The sequence below is a fragment of the Lepisma saccharinum genome, chromosome 3 (genome assembly GCF_977018435.1).
Source record: "Lepisma saccharinum chromosome 3, izLepSacc3.1, whole genome shotgun sequence".
Classification (NCBI taxonomy): domain Eukaryota; kingdom Metazoa; phylum Arthropoda; class Insecta; order Zygentoma; family Lepismatidae; genus Lepisma; species Lepisma saccharinum.
In genome coordinates, this window is record NC_139231.1 from 72,316,779 (window position 1) to 72,339,683 (window position 22,905).

Sequence of the window (22,905 nt, forward strand, 5' to 3'; positions counted from 1 at the left end):
AGTTGAGTGTAAGAAATTACATTAGAACTAGTAAGCCAAGAATGCATTACTGCTAGTATGGCTTTTCTTTTCTTACATCTTGAGCGATTGTAATGGTTAGCCTAACGCACCACAAAGCTAGGTATCCTATGTTTGAATCCTTGGCAAGGCATAGATGTGTTATGTTGTTTATCATCATCATCATGATCTATTTGATCAGTTCATCATTCCATATTATCGCCAAAATTAACCTATGGTTCTAGAAAAGTGACGTAAAAAAACGAAATCAAAAATTCAATAAAAGCTCTGCTGACTATTCCATTCTATTAAGCTCCCTTACTCTTTTTTGGACGCTAAATTTAGAACATGCGTGTTTCGGTGCGATGAATAGTGTTCAAATTGTTTTGACTTGTTTGCAGTTGAAAGGAGTCATTATGCAATGCGATATATGTAACGTTAAATGCAAGAAAGTAATGCAATGCAATACCCGAAGTCGCTACATCGCCCGAAGAGCCACATGGCTATTTCCATTCAGGCACTCGCGGTTCGGTCTCTCCCCCCAGCGACCTTAAGATCTGCGTAGGTGAGGAGACAAGGTCTTTGCCCACACATTCCAGTCACACCTGGACATTCCTCCACTCTCCCGACAAGTGCTGCTGCCTGCATGTCAATCCCTCGGCTACCCGTAACCCAGTGAGTGCTGGTCAGCACCGTCCGCTTCTCTGACGACTCGGCATTCTCAATAACCAGAGAGGGAGAGGAAAGAGCTTGTGCATGAAAAATAGATCAACAGATGGCACTGGTGGGTATTAAGCCATTGGGTGTATTGAACGGACAGACAATTCATGATCAAAACAGAAAAGCACAGACACAAAATTTCGTAAAATTTGAAATCTGTAAACTTGCAGGAACGATAGAAATCTCTGTGAGCAGTTGAGTGTAAGAAATTACATTAGAAGTTGTAAGCCAAGAATGCATTACTGCTAGTATGGCTTTTGTTTTCTTACATCTTGAGAGATTGCAATAATTTATTGTGGCGATTGGCTGGTACGCGCGCAAATCAGAATGAAGTTTAATTAAATTTATATTGAATCTCTTACTTCAAAATTCGGTATTGATGTCAGGGAGCTTGTGATTCCTAGTACAAGCTGAAATAAGAATATTTTGACGTTAGAAGAAGACAACGACAAAAAAATGTTGCAGCAGAAATGACGACCTTAAAACAGGCTAAAGGAATATCGATAAGTCCCTAAGATATCAATAAGAAACGAGTACTCCGAGATGATAATCGAGGGATGAAGAAAACAACAATATATATGGTGCAGTGTTTCCAGTGGTAATCTCTTGGAAATTTCCTTCGGCTGAAAATATTATAATTCGTACTTATCCCGGTGCTGAGATGGATTGGCACTAACTCCTTCGAGGTTATTCCAAAGCCTTTACTTGGGACCGTCTCGTGATTAACACCAAATAATGAGTGACAATAGCAATAAGGATGGTAAGAGGACATGCTGAATGGAAAGGAACTTAAGAAAACAAAAATTAGTAGATACTTGATAACACCATAAAATTATGATAGGTATGAATGTAAAATATGTTATAGAAGTATAATAATAAATCATTTCCAACGCAGCTGCAGAAAATAATATGAGATAGAGGCAAATGAAAAATATATGTATGTGAAAATACCTAGTTATATCGGATGAGAAGAGAAACAGGTAAAAATTAGCTAATGAAACTTATAGAAGGGAACACTAAAATAAAGTTTGTTTAAAGTGCACTGTGCACTTCATGCTCAGATAGGTTAATCGAGACTGACCCTATAGTATAAAGTGGACTTCGAACCCTGAGCAATGTACCTCAAACAGGCATCAGGCATTTACTGTATGACGATAGCCTTACCGAGACGCCATCGGGGAGGTCTCCCAAAATAAATTAAACCACAGCAAAATTATTCCAAAAACATATGCTAAATCTATTTAATGTGTTTTAAAATAACATCTTCATTACTCTAATGCTCAGAACATGGCGACTATCTCAAAGATTTTTTTTAAAATTCTGTTCCGTCGAACCCAAAATCTCAATTGTATAGTTATTTTAGTTTCCTTTTTCCAAATTTCAGTAGCAAGGTTGAGAGAGGAGCATGTCCAAGAAATTCTTAACAGGTGTTGAGACTGAAACTTTACTTCTTTTCGCGTATTCGCCAATTTCGGGGGAGGGGTGGATTAAAGTGGGATATTGCACTCTTCAGATCCTCAGAGGGAAGTCGCTGAACTGAACAGCAATCCAAATTCCTGAAATGTAAATATCTAGTAAATGTCGATACAGAATCTTGCAAGAGAAGAAAAACTTCAAAAGAAGACATCAATATAGTTGAAATGGGTTTTAATGAAATTTCTGGTCGAATGGTGACGCCTGGCTTAAAAGAGTGAAGTTACTGAATGTTAAGTGTCCCGCAAGTAAATCCCTTGACCACACGTGTCTCTATCAGACCATAACAATTCCTTTTGACCGTGCCTCTTCCCCCCTAAATTTTCCCGCGTAAAATGAGCAGCAGGGGGTTTTACGATCAATGCGAGGAGAAGCACTCGGCTACCCAGAGCGCTTCGCAACAATATATATAAAAAAAGTTCATTGTTGTTTAACCTCAGAAACACTTCTACAACCCGGCGGTCTCCAGAAGCATTGTTCAGCCTCGGGAATGATGTTCTCGCGTCGCAACCCTTTCACACGTCACTCAATCCTGAAAGCGAAGCTCCAGTGACTCGTTTAGTGTCACCCGCTTCCCCATGCGTCCGGAATTGGAGACGTCAATTCGGTAGCCTGCCTTTCAGTTCAACAGCGGGGTCGCTTTTGTTGTGTCCTGATGTCGGACATTACGTCACATAATTTCTCTCCCAGCATTTACGGTCGAGCACTCATGTGTCATGTGTGCAAGAGTTTTGCATCACTTACAAGTAACGTTTGAACTGATTCTTCGGTTTCAATGGCATGATGCAACGTAAAAAACTTGAGAGGGAAATATAAACATGATTTCCTCATTGAGTTTAATAAACACTTTCATCTTCATTACTTTGCTATATTAATCCTTCAATTATCCCCCTTGGAAGATACACTTTCTACCGTTTCTTGTTTCTTATCATTGCTGCTGCCCCCCTCTCTACATGTCTTGCTCTCCACCTTTTCGCTCATTGATCACGTGAGACACGAAATTAATAGTTCTAATATCTTGTATGTCAGCAAGATTTCGCTTATTTATGGCAGAATTTTTATGGCTCTTAACTTTCAAGTACAATAACTCCGAGTTGGATTTCCTGTAAAGACACTGGTCTTTGGTGTTGACACCTGTGGATAGCTGTAAAAATGATGACTGAAGAGGTGCTGGTAATTTTTTACACACCCTGAACATATCATCTGTATCATTCACTCAAATTTGCATCAGCAAGCAACAAAAATGCTGCAAGAACGCCCACTTGGAAGCAGGGTGTTCATTCTAAATCAACCTACCTCACCCTCACGATTTGCCTTCACTCTCACACACCCTCACCCTCACGACTCGTCCATATCCTCGCCCTCCCTCACTTTCGCAAGTTTTCCGGAGAGTGAGGGTAGGGTCTGTCCTCGCGGGGGTTACCCGTCGGATGGTGAATATCTCTGCTATGAACATTTTAAGTGAAAACATATCTTCATTAGTGCTCAAAATGAGGAGGAACTTGGGGAATGTCAGCCTTCCAGTTAGGACCATTTGCGTAAACACTCCCCTCCCCACTTGCTTGATTGCCATCACGTTGGGCCATACAAGTATGCTCCATCTATCTCCAAGGCTCAACCGAGCCCACTCATCTCTACACCAACCCTAAAAATTTCCTTCCGCCCACTCGGTTAGAAGATTGTCGATGCCTTGCCCACACAGAATGATTAAAGCGTGTACGATGATGACGAGCATCAAACAGAAAGGATCTGCATACCCTAATTCAAGAAGAATTTTTAAACACTTTTTCCATATATATGGACCTAACCCTCCCTCCGCCGTATCGCTCATGAAGACCTGCTCCAAGCCCATCTCAGCAAAGGCGATCGGCTTCTGGTTTCGGGGCAGATGACCTGAACCAAGATGAGATTTACAAATTTGGAGAAACAAGATTGACAGAGTCAACCAACGGGTGAGTAATCACCGGCCGTCAGTCGGGTTAATGATTCGGTTCGCGATGATGACGGTTAAACGAGAGGAAATAACACCAGCGAGCCGAAGAATGGGATTACCAAGTGGATGGCCTACCTCGAAGAAAGAAGGCCGAAGCTTCATTGTGTGTGGCTCCGCATTGTTTTCCCATCCTGGGCATTTGTCACGATGCCAGGAGGAAAGGGAAAAAAACTTGATCTGTAATAGATTAACATCGCCTCACGATCATCCTCACAGGGCTTCGACAAAAAGCAACATGGCGTCAAAGAGTAATTGGAAACGTTTAGGAAGTCTCGTTTCATGTTTAATAAATTTCCCGTCCGTTCCTTAGCACTGAATAAGCAATCATTTTTTCCCTCTGTTTCTTCCTTTCCAAACGACTACATTGTGGTTATTAGTATGCATGGGATGTGTAGCGGGGTTCTCTACTTGGGTACCATGAAAGGTGAAGCCACCGTTTTGTTCCACCTTCTGAACCACTGCCTTTCTCCTCAGGAAAAAAAGCTTAATCCAGTTCTTCTATAAGTGTTGAAGAGGAATGATCATAAAACTGGTGCTTTGGGTTCTTTCAAAGCGTGATTTTTCCACTCCGTCAGGGCTTCATGACTAAATCTCATGTGTAAGAATTTCTGCTTTTTACGCGTCTGTTCCACAACCCCCAGCTGCAATGCAGCATATTCTGCTTCAAAAGTAATAAGGATTACTGTCCGAAAGCAATTATAACACCCGTACTCTTCTCACGAGTAAAGGTCTGAACTCCCCCCGAAAGAAGATCCAAGAAACATCAAGATCCCCTCCCCCCACTTTTTTTATGAGTCAGTAACGACAAAGACTTGAATTAATGTACAAGAACTCCACAAATAATAAAATCTCACACATCATTTCGATTGGCTTTTTTGTCAAGGAACCACTCCAGAGACACATTATGCTAATTTTGAACTATAGGTTTCCATGAAGTCCTTCAAACTTCCTGTGAAGCACTGCAGACATTTTTTTTCCTCAATTGACTTTTATGTCACAATTTTCTGCACTATGTTGTATTTATTCTAATCCTCGTGTAATTCGGTTTCTTCTTTTCTTTGAGAGAGTAAATTCAAAAACCAACAGGACACTTATCCATGAACATTTTAAAAATCCAATTAAATATTATTTGCGTTCAAAATGTCAAACTTGGATGGCCTCATTGCGTCAACTCAAATATAATAATAACCTGAACGTTGCTCGCTCAGTGGCGCCACTACCAGGTAGAAGTGAAAATAGCCGCGCTAAGAAGAAATGGTGACATGTCACAACAGACTATACTACTCGTATATCTCAATTCATTATTTCCTGATAATATATATTTATTTTGTTAATATTGTGATAATAGACTTGAATTCCAATTCAGAAACTATGAAACGCAATGATATAATTGTGTAAATTCAAAGTAGAAACACATGAGCTGACCACCATTGCAAAGAAGTATACAAATTTTGCTTAAACTATTGAAACTTATCAAATAATTTAAAATATTTTGCTAAATTTAAAAATAAAAAATAATTTTGAAAATTTTACACTGGTGCAAAGTGTACTTTTATAAATAAGTAGATTAAACTGATACAATCCAGTGCAAATGATGCTGTGAATTTCTGCCTCATTGTATTTACACAGGGATCGGAAAACCATAAATGAATAACTTGCTGGCCTCTCCGTTGGCTTGGTGGTAACGCTGTCATCTTGTAATCTAATGATTCGATAGTCGGTGGGGCACATAGACCATAGGCCCAGTCCCCATTAACCTATCTGTGCATATAGTGAACTGAAAACTCAAATTGTCTGAATGACTTACTATATGGAATTACCCATTTTGACACATGACTTGGCACTACTGAATACAAACCTAAACTTTCTCAGCAAGCAATGTAATGTTTGGCTTCAAAATGGTCGGTTATTATCAAAGCCGTTCAAAAAGTTTACGATTCGGCTGTTGCTACGGTTAGTTCTACAAAAATATTACATCAATACCGTATTATTTGCCAGACACTGTCCTTGGAATTCCTTTACGCTTCCAGCACAGTCCAATTCAAGCAGTGGGAAAAGTCAACTTCTCATGACTTTTTTTGCGCTTGCAATCCATGTCAACGGATCGAATCGTGTCCGAGATATGCATAATTTCTGTTTGCCTTTGACGTTCAAGTTTCATCTTTAAGCGTACTTATAAAAGATGGCCGTTGCGTTCCACCAGCATGAATTGCTTTTTAATTAAGCCTTGTCACGGGTGGCGAAATCCTCCTGCGTTTGCATTCATTCAAGCGAAGAATTTATGGACGCTGCGATTTCACGGGCTAACCTGGAGGTAACCAGACCATGCATTTATTTAGACACAGTCTGAAATGATTTGGAGTGATTCGATGCGTTAAAGAGTAAAATAGTGATTTATTTTGGCCAAGTGCCCTTTGACCAGCCTTAGTGGTCTAGCGGATAAAGTAATGCGCTGTGAAGCCGCAGACCCTAACTCTGAATCTCCGATTCCCTCACTTCTTCGCTTTTTTTATTTACATTTAGTTATCCTACTTGTATCTCTTAGTCTAGAGAGGAAGGAAAATAATGCACAATTACTGAATAACCAAATATTAGATGTTGAAGTGCATCTTCTACTAGTAATCTGTGTAAAAGAAGAAATTCTTCAATTTTGATTTGTGCTATTCAGCGTTGCTTTTCTACCACTTTTACTGATCGCGACGATAAGGATGAGTGATGATATGATAAAATTGATGAAAAGACACTCACAAAGAACACCAATGCACAGGGCAGGATTCGAACACGGGGCCCTGGCGTCGCCTCCACGGAGGTCGACACAACTTCCCGAGGACGTATACCAGTACTTGATGTAAGAACCACCGATATTTCCGGAACTGACAATTAAATATTGACATAAAAATATTTTAGAAGGGATCATATGATGATAGTATCTTCACAAAATAAATTCTCCCTTTAATGACCAAAAGTCCTTAATTTAGAAACATTTTTCTTTCTACCAGATGTGGCAAAACGGGAATACATGTGTTCAGTATTCATAATCTTGACAATTCTTTTCACCGATGTCTTTACACCTATGACATCAGACCATAAACAATCCCACAAGTTTGTTATTTTACTGTGTTAACTAACACAACCACGAATTAATTGAAATAATTATATAGAAACGTTAGCGGGACAAGAATAACTGTTATTTTTCTTTCGTGCAGTAAAGCTCACTCAAGCACAAACAAGTCACGTGAACAGCAACAAAACGCAAACATTACCGAGAGGGAGAAATTCAATTGACCCTGTCAAAAAAATATATACCAACGGGAACGACAAGAAAAAAATTGAAATATTAAAAAGAGAAACCAGAATGATGAAAGTGTAGGAGAGCTGAAGATGGCATGGGGAGGTGGACGACCTCTTTCTCTTCCATTCATTCATTCTTTACCTCGCTTACAAATTGCTCACTTGCAAATTGAGATTCCCACAGTAATACAAAAGTCACTCTCACTGTCTTTAATGTATGTACTTCGCTGCTTAAACGAAACACTTACTTGCAATCATCAGGCCTGTCGCATTTGCCATGGACTGGATGGCACCCCACTTTGCACACGGCTGAAAAATAGAAAAAAGAATGACCATTACAAATATTCATGTGTGAAAGATCTCATGTTGTAAAGCTCTCTCTCTCTCTCTCTCTCTCTATTTTCTTAATTTCCGCGTATATAATTCTGTTGCTCACTTACCCACACACAAACGGACAGGCTAATTTAGTACAGTTACCAATTGCTCAGGAAATGAGAAACAAGTCCAATTTGCCTTCCAAATGTTAAAATTAGCACCTCCGGTTCGTTTCTATTATGTTAAGTAGAACCTTAGAAATCCTGATACAGTTAACAGTATAGCTCTTTACTTCCTAGTTCGCGGAAAGTTTTAGAATATAACAAAATAACTGGAATACAGTTGGAAAGTTCATTTTTTTAGTTTGGTTAAATTGTATGTTAAACATTTTAACGGAATATTTAAAGGGAAAAAAAGCTCAGATGAAATGAAATTTAAAACTAGGTACTTTGCAATATAATAAACATAAATTAAATTCAAGGATATCCACAGAAACGTGTAAAGTTTGTATAAGTGAAATATTACGAGCAGAATATTATAAGGCAAATAAGATGGGAACATTGAGCAGAGAAAAGAAATGCTCAAAAATTGTTCAATTCTCGTTCAAAACATATACAGAAATAGATACAAAAAAGCCTTAGTTTTGCAACTTACAACAATCCAGTGCTTGCTACAAATATGTTTTAATTTACAGACATTGGACAATACTCTTAAAAAGTTCACTCACTAGCGCCGTCACGGAGCACAAGCAAAAACAATGCATGCAAGAATCGGAAGAAATAGCAGATAGGTCACAAATATCTAGGTCAGTAGGTTATTTCTTTGACGTTGGAAAGCAATTGGAAGTAAATCTTCCTTTATACCAAGTTATTTTCATTTCAAACGTTAAACTTTTCTCACAGGTACATTCTTATGATTAGCTCAGGATATATTGCTACAATGCGTTATGGTTTTTCAACTCCAGTTGGAGCAAATGTAGTTAGGAAAATGTGCCTTTTCTCTTTACAGCAAAGCTTCATTTGAAAACACTATGGTGAGTGCAAGAATTGGCCAAAAGACATAAAGTATATGTTTGGGAAAAGAAAGCAGGAAGCGAAACATTTCTTACCTATATCGCAGTTAGTTCCTCTCCACCCTTCATTGCAGATTTTATCTCCATTCTCGTCGCACGTGTAATGCCCGAAATTGTCATCTCTCGGTCGACAGAACTTGGTGCACGTGGCATTGTAGTAGTTCTTGCTGCACTGGACTCGAACCCTGTATGTAATCCTGGCAGTGTTGCCGTTGTAGTTAAGCGTATGCCAGTCCGTGCTAGGCACAATAATCCCTGAATACATGGTCCCGTCGATTATATTATGGGTAGCTAGAATGAAAGAATAATTGTTGTTAGCTTGTACTATGAATGAAAGAGAACTGAAATATTAAACTATTGTGAAATTATATAAAAATAAATCCTAAACATATAGGACTTATTAATTTAATGTCAAAAGTTAATGGGACGGCAAATTCAAAACTATTGCAAAGCGTTTCATTTCGCCATACTCACGTTAAAATCATGGACATAAAGACGGAGTTGACTGTTTTTAGAACTTCATATACAAAGATAAAAAGAAAAAAATATTAATATTTATTTTATAATAAAACACTAAATTTTTTGTAGAACGAGAAAGCTATTAATATTAAACGAAAAATAAAATTTTGTGGTGAATCTTTGAATTTTAGTTTCTAAGTTCAGTTTACGCATGAATAGGCTAATCAGGACTGTAGCTACAGTTTTTAGTGGGATCTGAACCACTATGTCACTATATGCCTCCACCGGGTATCGAACCCAGGATCCCTTGATCACAAGACAACAATATTACCAGTGAGCCATTGGAGAAGCCCTGCGTAATTTTGATATTATTTTAATGCTTTTTCTAGCTATTGTTGTTAATAATAATAATAATAAAAGCCACTGCTATTGGACTTAAATGTTATTCTTCCAATCATACGATTTTGAACGTCTAGGAAACAACGGATAAATCACATCTATCTAGGCTTGTAGAGTACACTTTTAAGAACTTTGCCTTTTTGGGGGAGACTGTCGAACTTAAAATCTTACTATTTAACGCATATTAAGTTTGTATTTATATATATAATTAATTTGCCTCACACTTAACCTCTTTTAGTTTTGCATTGGTAAACTTCCAAGACAGGAACACAACATTGGTATTAAGCAACTGTTCTCCGTTTTAACCTTATGAATTGGAGTTTTACTATGTAAGTTGTATAGAATTACACACACCGAAATAAAAACGAATCGTCCTTGCATTGGCCGTGGCTACCTGTTACTAATCGTACTTTCAACCGCCCAACGCTGCATGTAAACGACGACTGACCATTTTCCTCCCTTCCATCCGTCCATGCCATGCGTGCAGCATGAAACAAGTTTTAATTTCAAGACAAAAGAATTGTACGAAAGTCACACCGGGCACGAAAAGAAAGAAGCGCTCTCCGGATGAAAACAAGCAGCGCCAAGGTGAGAATTGAAAAACGTGGAAATCGGTTCCTTCAAGGTTGGCAACGGGTAAAAAATAAATAAATAAATAAATAAACGGTGGAAGGGGACGATACCGAACGGAAGTACACGTTTCGTGTTTGATGCACATACAAATAATTTATCGACCAGAAACATCTGAGAAGTTTAACATTTCGAGCACATTGTCACGAATTCTCACCGCACTTTCTGGTCATCTGTGCTCGAAGAGAGAAGGGAACAGGAAACTGTCCCCTATCTATGTTTCTCGGTCTCGTCTCGCAATATGAACAAAATATACTACATTTGAATTGTTGTTTTAAGTCCACTTTATGCACAGGAAGGTTAATCTGGACTGGACCTACAGTTTAAAGTGGGATCCGAACCAATGTGCCATGTGTTCTACCGGGTATAGAACAAAATATACTACATGTCACCGCACAAACTTTCACAGTGTTTGGAGGAAATTAAGTAAAACAATTTTTGTTTGCAAGGCTTATCTGTTGGAGCCTCCTTTTGATGCCACGAGCCCTCGACACAAATTAATTCTATCCTGAATAGTTGGTAACCGATCAGAAACTTTGGCCGTAGTGGAAAGGGGTGAAGAGTTATTGAGACGATTGGAAAGGAAGATGTTTAGAAAAATATCTGGAACAGTTGGAGAAAATTGAATGTGGAGAATACGAACAAGCACAGAACTGCTAGAGATGAATAAGGTTGGAGATTCTCTCTCGACGATGAGGGCGCAATTAAAGAAACATCCAGACAGAATTCTGTGGGGATATTCTGCTAGGTAGGTACTACGGCATTATGTTGGTATATTGAGCCTGCGTAAACTCATAGCCGTTGGCAGCCCTGCCTAATACGCCCATGCATTTGCCGCATGCAAAGGCAGCCGAGAGGCCTCAGACAGCCTCCGGGTGCAATAATCACTCCAAGGTTGCTGGAGTTGTTTTCCCCAGCTCCGTGATAACCGATGTTTAGAATCCGATAACTGCTGCTCCTAAAAACTCGAACCATTTCGTGGAAACTCCGATACACTCGGCGAGATTGCCACTTCGGCTACTGTTTCCAAGGAAGACTTTTTTCTCTGTCCGACATTGCTGGGTGCTAATCACCAAAGTTGAAACAAATTGGAGTTGTACGCACGGCATCAGACGTCCCTATATTCCCGTGACAGCCCTTTCCTTTTATTCCCCGTCTCGACTTTTGTCCGACTGCAGTTCGGACAAATGTAGGCATGTTCTCTCTCTCTCTCTCTCTCTCTCAGAGGCGGCGCCAGGGGGGGAGGGGTGCGCAGGGGTGCTTGTGCACCCCATACTTCTCTCGCGCACTTCCTTCCGCACCCGTTCTTCAAAACATATTTTCAACCGTAAATAGTTCCAAGAGATAAAGTTTGGAATAACTAAAAACTAGTTTTTCTGGCAAGCAAACATTTGTTTCAATACAGACAGCGAACAAATGATTATACAAGTACCATTACCAAAAACCTGAACGAAACGTGTTTTTGTCAATTCAACCAAATCAACTTTTTTCTGTGTTCCAGTGTCATATTACGTCATGACTTTTGGAAAACCATGTCGTCATTCTCAGCGTAGAATGTTATCGTAAACGAGACCACTATTATTGTATATAACGTGCAAGGCAATGATCATAAGCTGAAAGAGAAGCCGCATTTACTTTCCTGTACATTAGGTTGCTGTGGTCAAAAGAAGCAAGCAAAAATGAATAGTCACTAGAATGTTTTTGTTGTTGTTGTGATATTTTAATAGAAGTATACTAAAAGTCGATTTGTACATGATATACTGATATGCATGCATGTTTCCTTTATTTTCAACATTACACCCTCCTCAGCACCACTAGTTGATTAATCTTGGTGCCGCCTCTGCTCTCTCTCGTTGTTATGATTATCAAACAATTGATATACATCATTAATTTCTTTCTGATATTAGTTGCTTACTCCTTAGAGCTGCACCCCATGGACACCTTGGTCTCCCTCACAACCAACCCCCATTTCTCCACTGTTCTTCTCCATCTCCTCATTTCCAGTTTCCTTACAACATTCTCAACATCGTCAAGCCATCTTTTCCTTTGTTCCCAGCTCTGTCCTTTCGGTCAGACAACATAACAAAGGAATACAAGTAAAAATAGGGAAGAGCAAAAAACATTTTCCTTACTGAAACCCTTGTCCAACCCTATTAACGTTCACACTCGTCTTTATCTTATATATTTTTATAAGAACAATGATAAACCGTATACTTACGTGGGTTGGTGGCGTTGTTGAAGTCGACCGCTTGGAGAATGAGCGTGAAGGATCTCTGCAAAGACAAGATAAAGCAAAGATTAGGAACGCTGGCAAGAGGTGGATTCGTAGAGACATAGAAATAGGCACATAATGATTTGTTTTGCAGGAACAAAACACCAGACTGCAAGCTGTAACGTGCTCGCTAAGTAGCAGATTCAACAAAAGTCGTGGGCGAAGAAACAATAAACACCGCAACTTTAAGCGGAACGTGTTAACGAGGAGTGCCAACTGAGTGGCCGTCTTTTGTCGGCGTGTGTTCCATCCGCAGGGGAAATGTTGCCAAGTTATAACAGGTCACTTCTTTAGGTAAAAACTGTTTCTTGGAAAGTTCGTGATTCCACATTATAAATCATAGAGTCCAAATAATACAGAAATGATCCAAAATGTGTGAATTGGCACAAATATGTTGACTCCAGTAACACATTAAAGTCCATAAAATTATAATGTTGAACTTTTGGATTATAAGAAAGACACCAAGTAATGTATTTAACGGTACTTTTTATTACCTGCTGTTCCGTGTTGCACCAAAATGCATCAACTGAATTCAGACACCAGCACCATCATTACAAATAAACCAAAATTACACGTTTAACTGCGTCAATTGCAAACTGTGCGTGTAATAATCTTTATTTGACAGCCGCGAGGTTCCACCACAGGCTATTCTACTACTTTTGTGATCATCCACAGAGGTAACGGCATAATAAAAAATAAAGACATGGAAATGCAGGATAGAGAATCGTAGAAGATAAAGGTAAAACTACTTAATTCACATAAAACTAATTTTAAGCATACACATGTGGGGAAAAGCTATAATATTGTAGCAATTATTACAAAAATTACATTTATAATAATGAAAGTTCTAATTTTGCTGGATGAGATGTCAGTTTACATCCAAGGAGATTGTTTTTAAGTCAACCTTATGCACAGGTAGGCTAAAATTGACTAAGCTTATAATTTAAAGTGGGATACGAAACACTACGCCCCCCGGAGTTCGAACCTGAGACCCCTTACTTACAAAGCGTTGAAAGAAGTATGCCATTTCTAGAAGATTCCTACTCATTTTGAGAAATCAAATTTCCTGATTTTTCCAGGTTTTCCAGGCAATTTTGAAGAAAAAAATCAGATCATTTTGTGGTACTCTAAAATGCTAATAACAAAGTTTTAAGTGTTAAACTGCATTCACTGTTCAAGAGTACACAGTTTATTCCAGATTGTTCGAAATAAATGAACAAAAACTATAAGAACATTTTTACATAGAATATCTCTCACCAGGAAGCTGGTCGAAGGAAAATATTTTTTACAACTGTGGCAACACTGTAAACGCCCCTCAGGCTGTGAGCTACCCTCATTGCACGGAGGTGCGAATGAGGGCGGCCTTCGATATTCCTCGGGATACGAAAATGTAAACAGAAATTAGGAAGGTACCCCCTTCCCCCATCTGGTAGCGGAAGGGGGGAAATTATCAGAGGCAAAAGCCAGATCACCGGTTGTCGCTTGTCCTCCGCCTCGGCAGCCAAAGGATATGAAGCAGATAAGGAAGACCATCGCTCTGACAGTCCCACCCCCATTCTTTATGTTTTTTTTTTATGTACACTTTGAAACAGAAGTTGCTTACCCCTCCCGAACAGACAAGAATTCCTATGAAGGAGTACCGTGTGAAGTCTGAACAGAAATTGCACATACTAGGCTTAACATGAAAGTAAGATACGATTGCAATGGCATGCCCGGGAACTTCATTTGGGCTTTGGGAAATGATATGAAGGCTACCCTCTCTCTCTCTCTCTCTCTAACACACACACACACACACACACACACACACACACACACACACACACACATACACAAAACTTTCGAGAGACAAACACGAAGTTCTATAGACTTTTAGAGGCTCAGAGAAGCAATTTCGTGCACTTGATCAGTAATACAAAGGGTCTAGGTTCGATTCTGAAGTAGAGATAACATTGATTCTGCAAACCTAGCATTTGGAATAAAAAAGGTAAGATTGGATTGGACAATGTACATGCAACTAATGTAGTGTATGTCACTATAATTAATAATTGTAGTTGTGACACTGTACTTAAAGAGCTTCACGACCCAAGCACATTGCTTACTCATGAACCCGTTGATTCGAATCGTAGTGGAGACGTACAGTCACAGGCAAAAAAATAGGACACCTGTATCCTGAAATATTCGCTTCCCTGCATGACGTTGTGTGTTTTGCCTAACTCTACGGTTGAGACAGAACTTGCCATTGATGTTCGGTCATCGCCGTGGAGTTAGGCAACACACACAACAACATGCACCATGTTCATATTCTACTGCAGATCTAGTTCATATTAGCTTATCTGTCCATAGATGGAATTAAAACAAAAGTTTGCTTTCTGCCCTCTCGCTACATGTTTCGATTCACACAGGCAACGAATTTTGCTCTACTTCCACTTTCAGTCTAATGATACTTTGGTCCTCAGTTTACACTTCCCACGAATCGAAGGACAGTAAAGATAGCGAGGGAAATATACCACACGTGACGGAAAGCTCCAAAAAAGAAGCAACTTCCTGGGCATGACCTGCATAGTCGAGCCACGTGACAGAAGAGCTGCTTGGCAACAGTGATCGACATTGAACATGACTTGCTCACGGACAATTTGGAGGGAGCACGTATGGGGTACCTCTCGGTCGTGTTCCTGCTTCATTACCTCCTTGAAACGTCCAAAAAGAGTCCGGAAAGAATCACGAAAATCCAATCACTTCAAACCGGCACAAGGATCTTTTATTGCTCCAAACCTAATAAAGATGTCCTCTTCAAGGAGATTGGTGAAATGGTAGACAACAACCTACGTACTAAAGTTAGGAGTTCAGCGTAATTTCCTATGTAGCAAGAATAAAAACTAGCACACTTTAAACTCTTGACCGTTGGCGAGAAACTAATATCTTTGAAGTTAACCCTGGACGTCGGTAAAGAATCAACCAAGTTGCTCATTGCGATAGATTTTATTGAATTCAAGGTCAGAACGTTTACGGTTAAATGACGTCATAAAGAGGATCTTGATGTACTGAAGAATAAATCTATTATAATTGAACAGTTTTATTTAATTCCACATGTACTTATTAACATACGTTGAATTAGATTTGAATAGTTTTAATTGAATAAAAGGACGCTCCAGAAGAGTATTTTGTGAGAACCTTCAACCTTCGCCACATGAAATTTCCAGAACACACAAAGTATTAGACAGGGTCACCTATATCTATTCTATCTTAAAGTGAGTTATTGGTCCATTCAATTTCAATCAAGATAAATTTAGACTAATCATGGTGATGACGAGTTGAAATAGATGAAGGGACGCCCACAAAGGAACAACCATGCTCAAACCAAGACTCGAACTAGGAACCTTTGGTGGCGAGATAATCGTAGAAAGAAAGAAATCAACAAAGGTTAGGAAGCAAACATTGGATTAGAAAAAAATATAGTTATAAAGGAAAAGTGTACAGAACATTCAAAAAAGCGACATAAATTCAAGAAGTAGTTTATGTAGAACGGCAAAGAAAACATATAAGAATAGACACAATAGTCTCAAAAATAAGAAGCTATTTCATAGAAGTGGATGAACACAAATGGAGGCAAAAGTGGTTCGAATCCCACTTTAAACTGTAATTCCAGTCCCGATTAGCCTTTGTGCAATTCAAATTCAAATATAGAAAAACAAATCACGAAGAATTACATCAATATGAATTAAATTATCAAAGTTCTTCTAATGGCATGAATTCGTGATATACGAATCGTTGTAGTCAGGGAGTCGGAAGCTTCAACAGGAGAAAATCGCATGATCCCGATACTCGTGTTAAGCTAAATTGCCTTCAATGCTCAACAACTGAACTAACTGTTGCTACCCTTCTATTCACAGTCAAGATAAGCGATGATCTGGGAAATCTCGCAAGCAGCCAATGCCGAAAGTACAACGAACCAATGAGAACAGGAAAAAAATCTCACGGAATATTCCTTACTTGTCGGCAGTCTATGAAATCGAACGTCGACTCTTTGAGACTCTCTCCCATGCAATGTGATATATATTTCCGGTGCAACATTGGAAATGGGATTCGTAGGCACGTACAGCTTTGCTGAACCAGCTCCCAAAATGCACTTGGTGTGTCGGCTCTTGGAGAGGGAATTTTATAGCCTAGGCTTCAAAGGGCCTTAACGAAACGAAAGTTGAGAATGTCATACAAAGTTTCACGGTTGCTCAAATTTATCGTGCAGTTTGTTGCCAATTTATTTTGCGGTTTCGTACCTAAATATGGCGGCAACATTCGACACTCAGTGGGCCATCGTTCATTCTCGAGCCAGCAGAATGGATACTGCATTGAACAATGGATTTGTTAGCTGTACACTCACCTCAATTAGTACTCTGGCAGTTTGTTTCTTTATACACCAAATTTGCAGAAGATACAATTCAACTTACAAGTGTATCAATATACGCTGTATAAAAAACAGACCTTATTACTAACTTCGTTGACGCTGTACAACAGTACAAGTTCCTCTTATACCCAAGACAAACTCCAGTTTTCAACTGCGAGCAAGTGCGAAATGTAAGGGAAATTAATTTGTGGACAAGGAAATAATTATTTCCAAATGAAATCGCCGTAATCGTTAGAATAATTACATTACCCAGAAAGAAATATTTGGAAACGTAGCCATTTGTTGAAATTGGAGACAAACCAGCGTTCATAGATAGAAAGTCTGGACCTCCCCGATGGCGCAGTGGTAGGTAGCTTCGTCGCCTTGTAAACATGGTGTCTCGGGTTCGATACCCGCTGGAGGCACATTGTAGTTCGGATTCCACTTTAAACTGAAGGTCCGGTCCCAATTAGCCTTATTGTGCATAAAGTGGACTTAAAACACCAACTCAATCAATGAATCAATATGTTGTAAGTCTTCGTTCAACCTAACATTGGCTATAAACATCAAACGAGCATTACCTTAAAATGAAGTATTTTAAAAATCTCGAATGTTCTGCGGGGAAACTTTCAACGGTTTAGAAAACTCTACTTACAGGTAAAACATGAAAATGGGCAAGTAAGAAGCCCGTTTTACACACTGCTAATTCGCTGTAGAGCTCGCCCATTCATGCCGGTGTCGTTTCGAGTACTTTCTTAGCATATAAAGGTATACAAGGACTAATAGCTATGGTATACAAGGCCAAATTAACAGATCAGAGCAATCAGGACTAAAGGGGTTCGAAGAAACGAAAGGAAGTTGCGTATTCTCAGCGCACGAAGTCCCAACAACTTGGGCGAGGCACATCAATTCCAGTTTGTTACATAAAATGATGCCAGCTTTCGACAGTCATGAATACAGATATTCCGCCACACGGAAAAACCTGCTTATTAATATTCAAAAGCACGCGTAGATAACGATTCGGCAGTTGCCCCGAAAGACACGCGTGGTACTTTAAGATCTCAGCCTCCCCTCGTCCGTTTCCTCCTTTTAAGTGGTTTAGAATTTACGATCGTTTCGAAGATCAATTTCACCCACACAAAACAGACCATTACCGGAGCCCGGAGGCGCACGGACCTCGGAACAACCTGTCTGGAGATGGGAGCCGTTGCATTTCATCGGCTGATGAAGACGGTAATTTTACAAATGGGATCCTCCGGGTGGAAAAACACTCGCTCGAATCAATTGCAGGAGAGAGAGAAGATCATGGTTGCTTGAGGGTGTCGGGCGTTGAAGCGCCTTCCTTCCGCTGCTACGCCTACTGCTACCACATTTGCTGCTAATCGACTCGAAAATCCTCGGGCGGATTTAACTAAAAAGGTGCTGTCCAGGACAGCTGCATCTTGTTCTTCACTACTATCTTCTCTGCCTCTCCTGTAGAGGGAAGATTATAATGTATTTTCAGGGTTCACATTTTACCTCTAACGGAGACAGAGATAGGAGAGCAAAGAGGGACAGGGAAAGGAATACCGAGTGAAAATAGCAGGACATACATAAATGAACGTAGGGAGACGGAAAGAAATAATACAGAGAAAGAAGGGAAATTAAAGAAAGAAAGGGAAATTAAGTAAAAAGGAAGTGAAAAGGGGAATAAGGGATGAAAGAGAAAAGGAAGAGAAATATAAAAGAAGGGAAGAAAGGGAAAATAAGGGAATAAAGGGAAAATAAGGGAAGAAACGGAAAGAAGGGAAGGAAGGAAAAGCAATTTGAAAAGAAGGGAAGAAATAAAAAGAAAAAGGAAAAAAAGAAAAGAAGGGAAGAAAGGGAAAGAAGAAAAAGAAATGGAAAAGAAGCGGAAAGGAAGAGAAAGTAATGAAGAGTAGAGGAAAGGAATGAAAAGGAAAGGGAAGGTAGAAAAATGAATGAATCAATCAAAAAGGCAAATAAAAATAATTGATAAAAATATTAATATAATGGAATACAACAAAAGGAGAGAATGTGATAGAAATGTATAGTTAAAAAAGAGAAAGGGGTTGGGGGTGATAAGATACATCAAAAAGGGGCGAAAGAGAAATAGGATGGAAAGAAGTGGAGGGAAAACATAAAATCAAGAAGAAGGAATATTGGAGGAAAAGGTAAAAGAAACAAAAAGAGGAGAAGCATATTAGGGGAATGGAAGAATAGCAAGAGGAGGACAAAACAGAGAAAAACAGAATAGAGAAATCAAAGGCTGGAAAAAGCATGCATGCTATCAATCAATCTCTTCCAGCCTCTATCACATTTCTCCTCTTCACATTACGCAGCCATGGAATGACAAGGCTGTCACAGGAGGAAGACTTCAGCACGAGACATCTCATAACATCCAGACATAGCTCATAAAGAGCAACATAATCCCCGAGGGCCAAACACGTTGTGTTTATCATGCCGCTTTGCCTTGTAAATATGTCCCATTTCGCCCATTTAAACGCAGAGATATTTTGTGGGAGATGTTCGGAGCGTGGAACATCTGCTCGCGTCAGATGCTGCGATAGTGGACGAGATGAACCGCTGCGTTTCTTCAGGTTGGACAGCAAAGATCAACTCCTTCAAGTCGACCAGGGGAAGCAGGGTTTCCAACTGGTGCGAATTTCTTGTATTTGTACGTTTTTTTTACCTTAGGTAACATTTCTAACACACTAAGTTAATCGCGACGACGAGTATGAGTTAAAAACTGATGTACAGGATTCGAACACAGAGGCTACTAGTTCTAATTGATGCGATTCATTGTACGTCAATTTATGACAGTTTTGGTTAATCGCGATCATAAGGTGATTTGATGAAAGTGGACGTACGCAGGATTTTTCACAGGGAAGGGCAAGCAAGGTATTTTTTTCCAGGAGTGGAAACTAGGCATATTTCTTCCTATAATAGTGTTGCCCCTTCAAAAAACACTCCTTCAGTTTGAAGTTATCATGTTCCTGCAATACCATTCCAATAATTAACAAATAACTGTAATTGAAATATATTGTAATATATACGTATGTGTAATATATAATTTTATAGTAACATTCGTTTTCCAGGGGGTTGTGGCCCTCCCTGACCCCCCTTTCCGGACGTCTATGATCAAAAGAACACATGGAGAAGAGTCATAAACCATACAACTGATACGTCCTCTTCCCTTTGGAGGGAGTGTATAATTGTTGTTATTTTGTAATCTTTAGAACAAAGTGTATGATTGTTATGGCTATTTGTAATATTTGCCTAAATATGATGACGTCACCGTTCTGAATTTGCGCTGTTGGTTTCCAACAGTAATTACAATGAATTTTTGTTATTTGACGGAAATTTAGAACGAGGAGTGCGAGTTAATGTTGTGAAAACATGATATGTTGTTTTGTGAAAAGCACTGCTCAACTTGGGGCCTCCCCCATGGCGCAGTGGTAGCGTCGTTGCCTTGTAATCAAGGGGTCCCGGGTTCGATACCCGGTGGAGGCACAAGTGGTTCGGATCCCACTTTAAACTGTAGGTCCAGTCCCAATTAGCCATACTGTGCATAAAGTGGACTTAAAACACCAACTCAACTCAACTCAACACTGCTCAACTTGAGAGTAAGGATGCGTGAAATAAGAGAAATATTATTATTTAAAATAATTAAAACTTCGATTTGTTTTATCAAGTAGTGCACAAATAAGTAATTCCTGTAACTTGAGTGACGTTGTGTGTATGCTGTGGAGTCTCGTGTTTACGTTTTCACTTGCTTACAACATTTAGTGTGCTTTACTGAAAGAACATGTCGCACCACAAGGTTGTGGTTGTGAGCGCCACAGCATTTTTCTTGCAAGAATGTAGCGTCCAGCGTGTATTACGTGGCACCCCTTACATTCAGGAGGTTGGTTGTGTGTTTCGTTTCAATTAAATGGTCTTCAATTTTCCTTTCTCTGTGCATCGAAGATTACACTACATGGAAACTGTTACTTATTAGAGCTACAGTTAAATGATTATCGGTATAAAGTTTGTCATTCAAACTAAAAATAAAAAAATATTGATGCTGCCTATTATGTAAACAACACGTCGCGAAGCACTAAACACAAGAAAACTCCTTTCAAGTCAATTGATGGTTTTAGCAGAAAACTTAAGTTGCTGTTTGCAGAACAAGCAACGCCCAAGTAGTATTTCCTTATATGGACGAAGACACTTTGGAAACTTTCAACTTCCAAAAACACAGAAATCGATCTGTGCAGAGTCAATACTTGCATCGATTAATGTTCTCAGTGGCAAGAAGCCTGGGCGTGCCTAGCTTTTCAGCATAGAGAATCGGTTCACCTCTCAGGACGAGATCACTTTCGACTATTTGCACATCGTTCGAACACATTTCGCGTCCTCCTACGTCAACGGTTCGTTTTCTGCCATCATTTTGTGTAGCACTTGTTCCACCCGTTCTTCAGGTCAACGCACTAATTCTGGTGTTATACGCCATCATCTTCCACGCCAAACGCAATTATATTCCCCACATTTATTTAAAGAATAAGCGAGGATTTCTCAGTTCGGAAGACTTAAAAGTCAAATATAGTATAGTGTCAAGGATACATCGTTTTAGAACAAACTGGAAATCGATAGAAATTGACGACTAATAAATAATAAAAAACAAAGAAAATAGGTGCACATAGAAATCCGTACTTGCATTTTTGTTATTTTACACGGGTTTTCTGTCAATTTTGGATAATCATGACAATGAGGATGAATTATGACTAGATAAAATTGATGAAGAGAGACAAGCGAGTACGTAGCACATCAACTTCGCTGACTTGAAACACGATTATTTTTTCGATACTTTCATCATCATCATCTCTCTCTCTCTCTCTCTCTCTCTCTCTCTTTCTTTCCACCAGTCTTTCCACCTCTGTCTGATTCTCTCTCACTCTCTATTATTTTCTCTGCCCCCCTCCTCTATCCCTCTACTTCACCACCTATATCTTTTGCTTTACTGACTGCAATAATATTCTTACTTTTCTCACTCTATATCCATATCTGTCTCTCTGTCTTCCTCTTCTGATTCTCTTTCTCCCTCTTTCTCTCTGTATCGCTTTCTCTTTTTTCTCTCTCCACCTTTCTTTGTCTCTTGCTTTTTTTCCTCCTTCTCCTTCAAAAAAGAAGCAATCATATTTGTAACACATCGAATTGGAGTATTAGTTACATGGGAAGATAAGGAAAATTGAATATCAAGCACTCCACACGAGATACAAGATAAGTGTCCAACCATATGGGTCCGCGCGAGTGGGCAGATAGTGTCAAAAAGAATCAACATCTCTCAACATGCCTTATCTGCCAACAGCAAGTGCACTGGAAAGATATTTCTGTGCTCCTTGATCCAGGATTCGCATTGGCAGCTTTGCCAGGTCCAGCAATGATATTGCCGGGCGATCCAGCTAGATGGCGCGTGGGTCAAATTATTGGAAAAAGGAACAGCGAGAGAGATAGAGAGAGAGGAACGTAAGACATAAAAGGAATTAATTACTTTCAGGTATGCATTCAATGACGAGAGGAACAGTCTGTAATGGGAGACGGTGGCCCATTGTTCAATCACTTATCGCATCTTTTTAACTAGTGAAGCGGCTTGACGTCTTCTTTTGTTTCTCCGTCAACACGTCACTCGTTCCATTACAATCTTCAGGATGTAGTCCCCTCTCTCTTATCCCATCTTGTAAGGCATCTGGGCGGCTAGTAACTCATCTGCCGGTAGATTAGAATGTAAAAATGGCCCTTGTATGGCGGGATCCACTTGCGGAGAGAAAGAAAGCTTACCAAACTAATAACAGGGCGACAATTTATCATTTCTTCTTCCCCGTGCTTTCCCGAGCTGATGGCTTTGCAACACTGTTCTGTGT

The 22,905-nt window shown here is 39.5% G+C and overlaps 1 protein-coding gene across 1 annotated transcript in view; it reads right to left on the bottom strand.

Annotated features, from left to right (window-relative positions):
- Ser (protein serrate) overlaps positions 1 to 22,905 on the bottom strand; it is a 311,007-nt gene that overhangs the window by 116,730 nt on the left and 171,372 nt on the right. The window contains exons 3-5 of the mRNA XM_083118768.1: positions 12,568 to 12,622; positions 8,898 to 9,152; positions 7,723 to 7,783 (exon numbers count right to left, since the gene is read on the bottom strand). Of these exons, the coding sequence (XP_082974894.1) occupies positions 7,723 to 7,783; positions 8,898 to 9,152; positions 12,568 to 12,622 (371 nt within the window). The remainder of the gene's footprint in view (positions 1 to 7,722; positions 7,784 to 8,897; positions 9,153 to 12,567; positions 12,623 to 22,905) is intronic.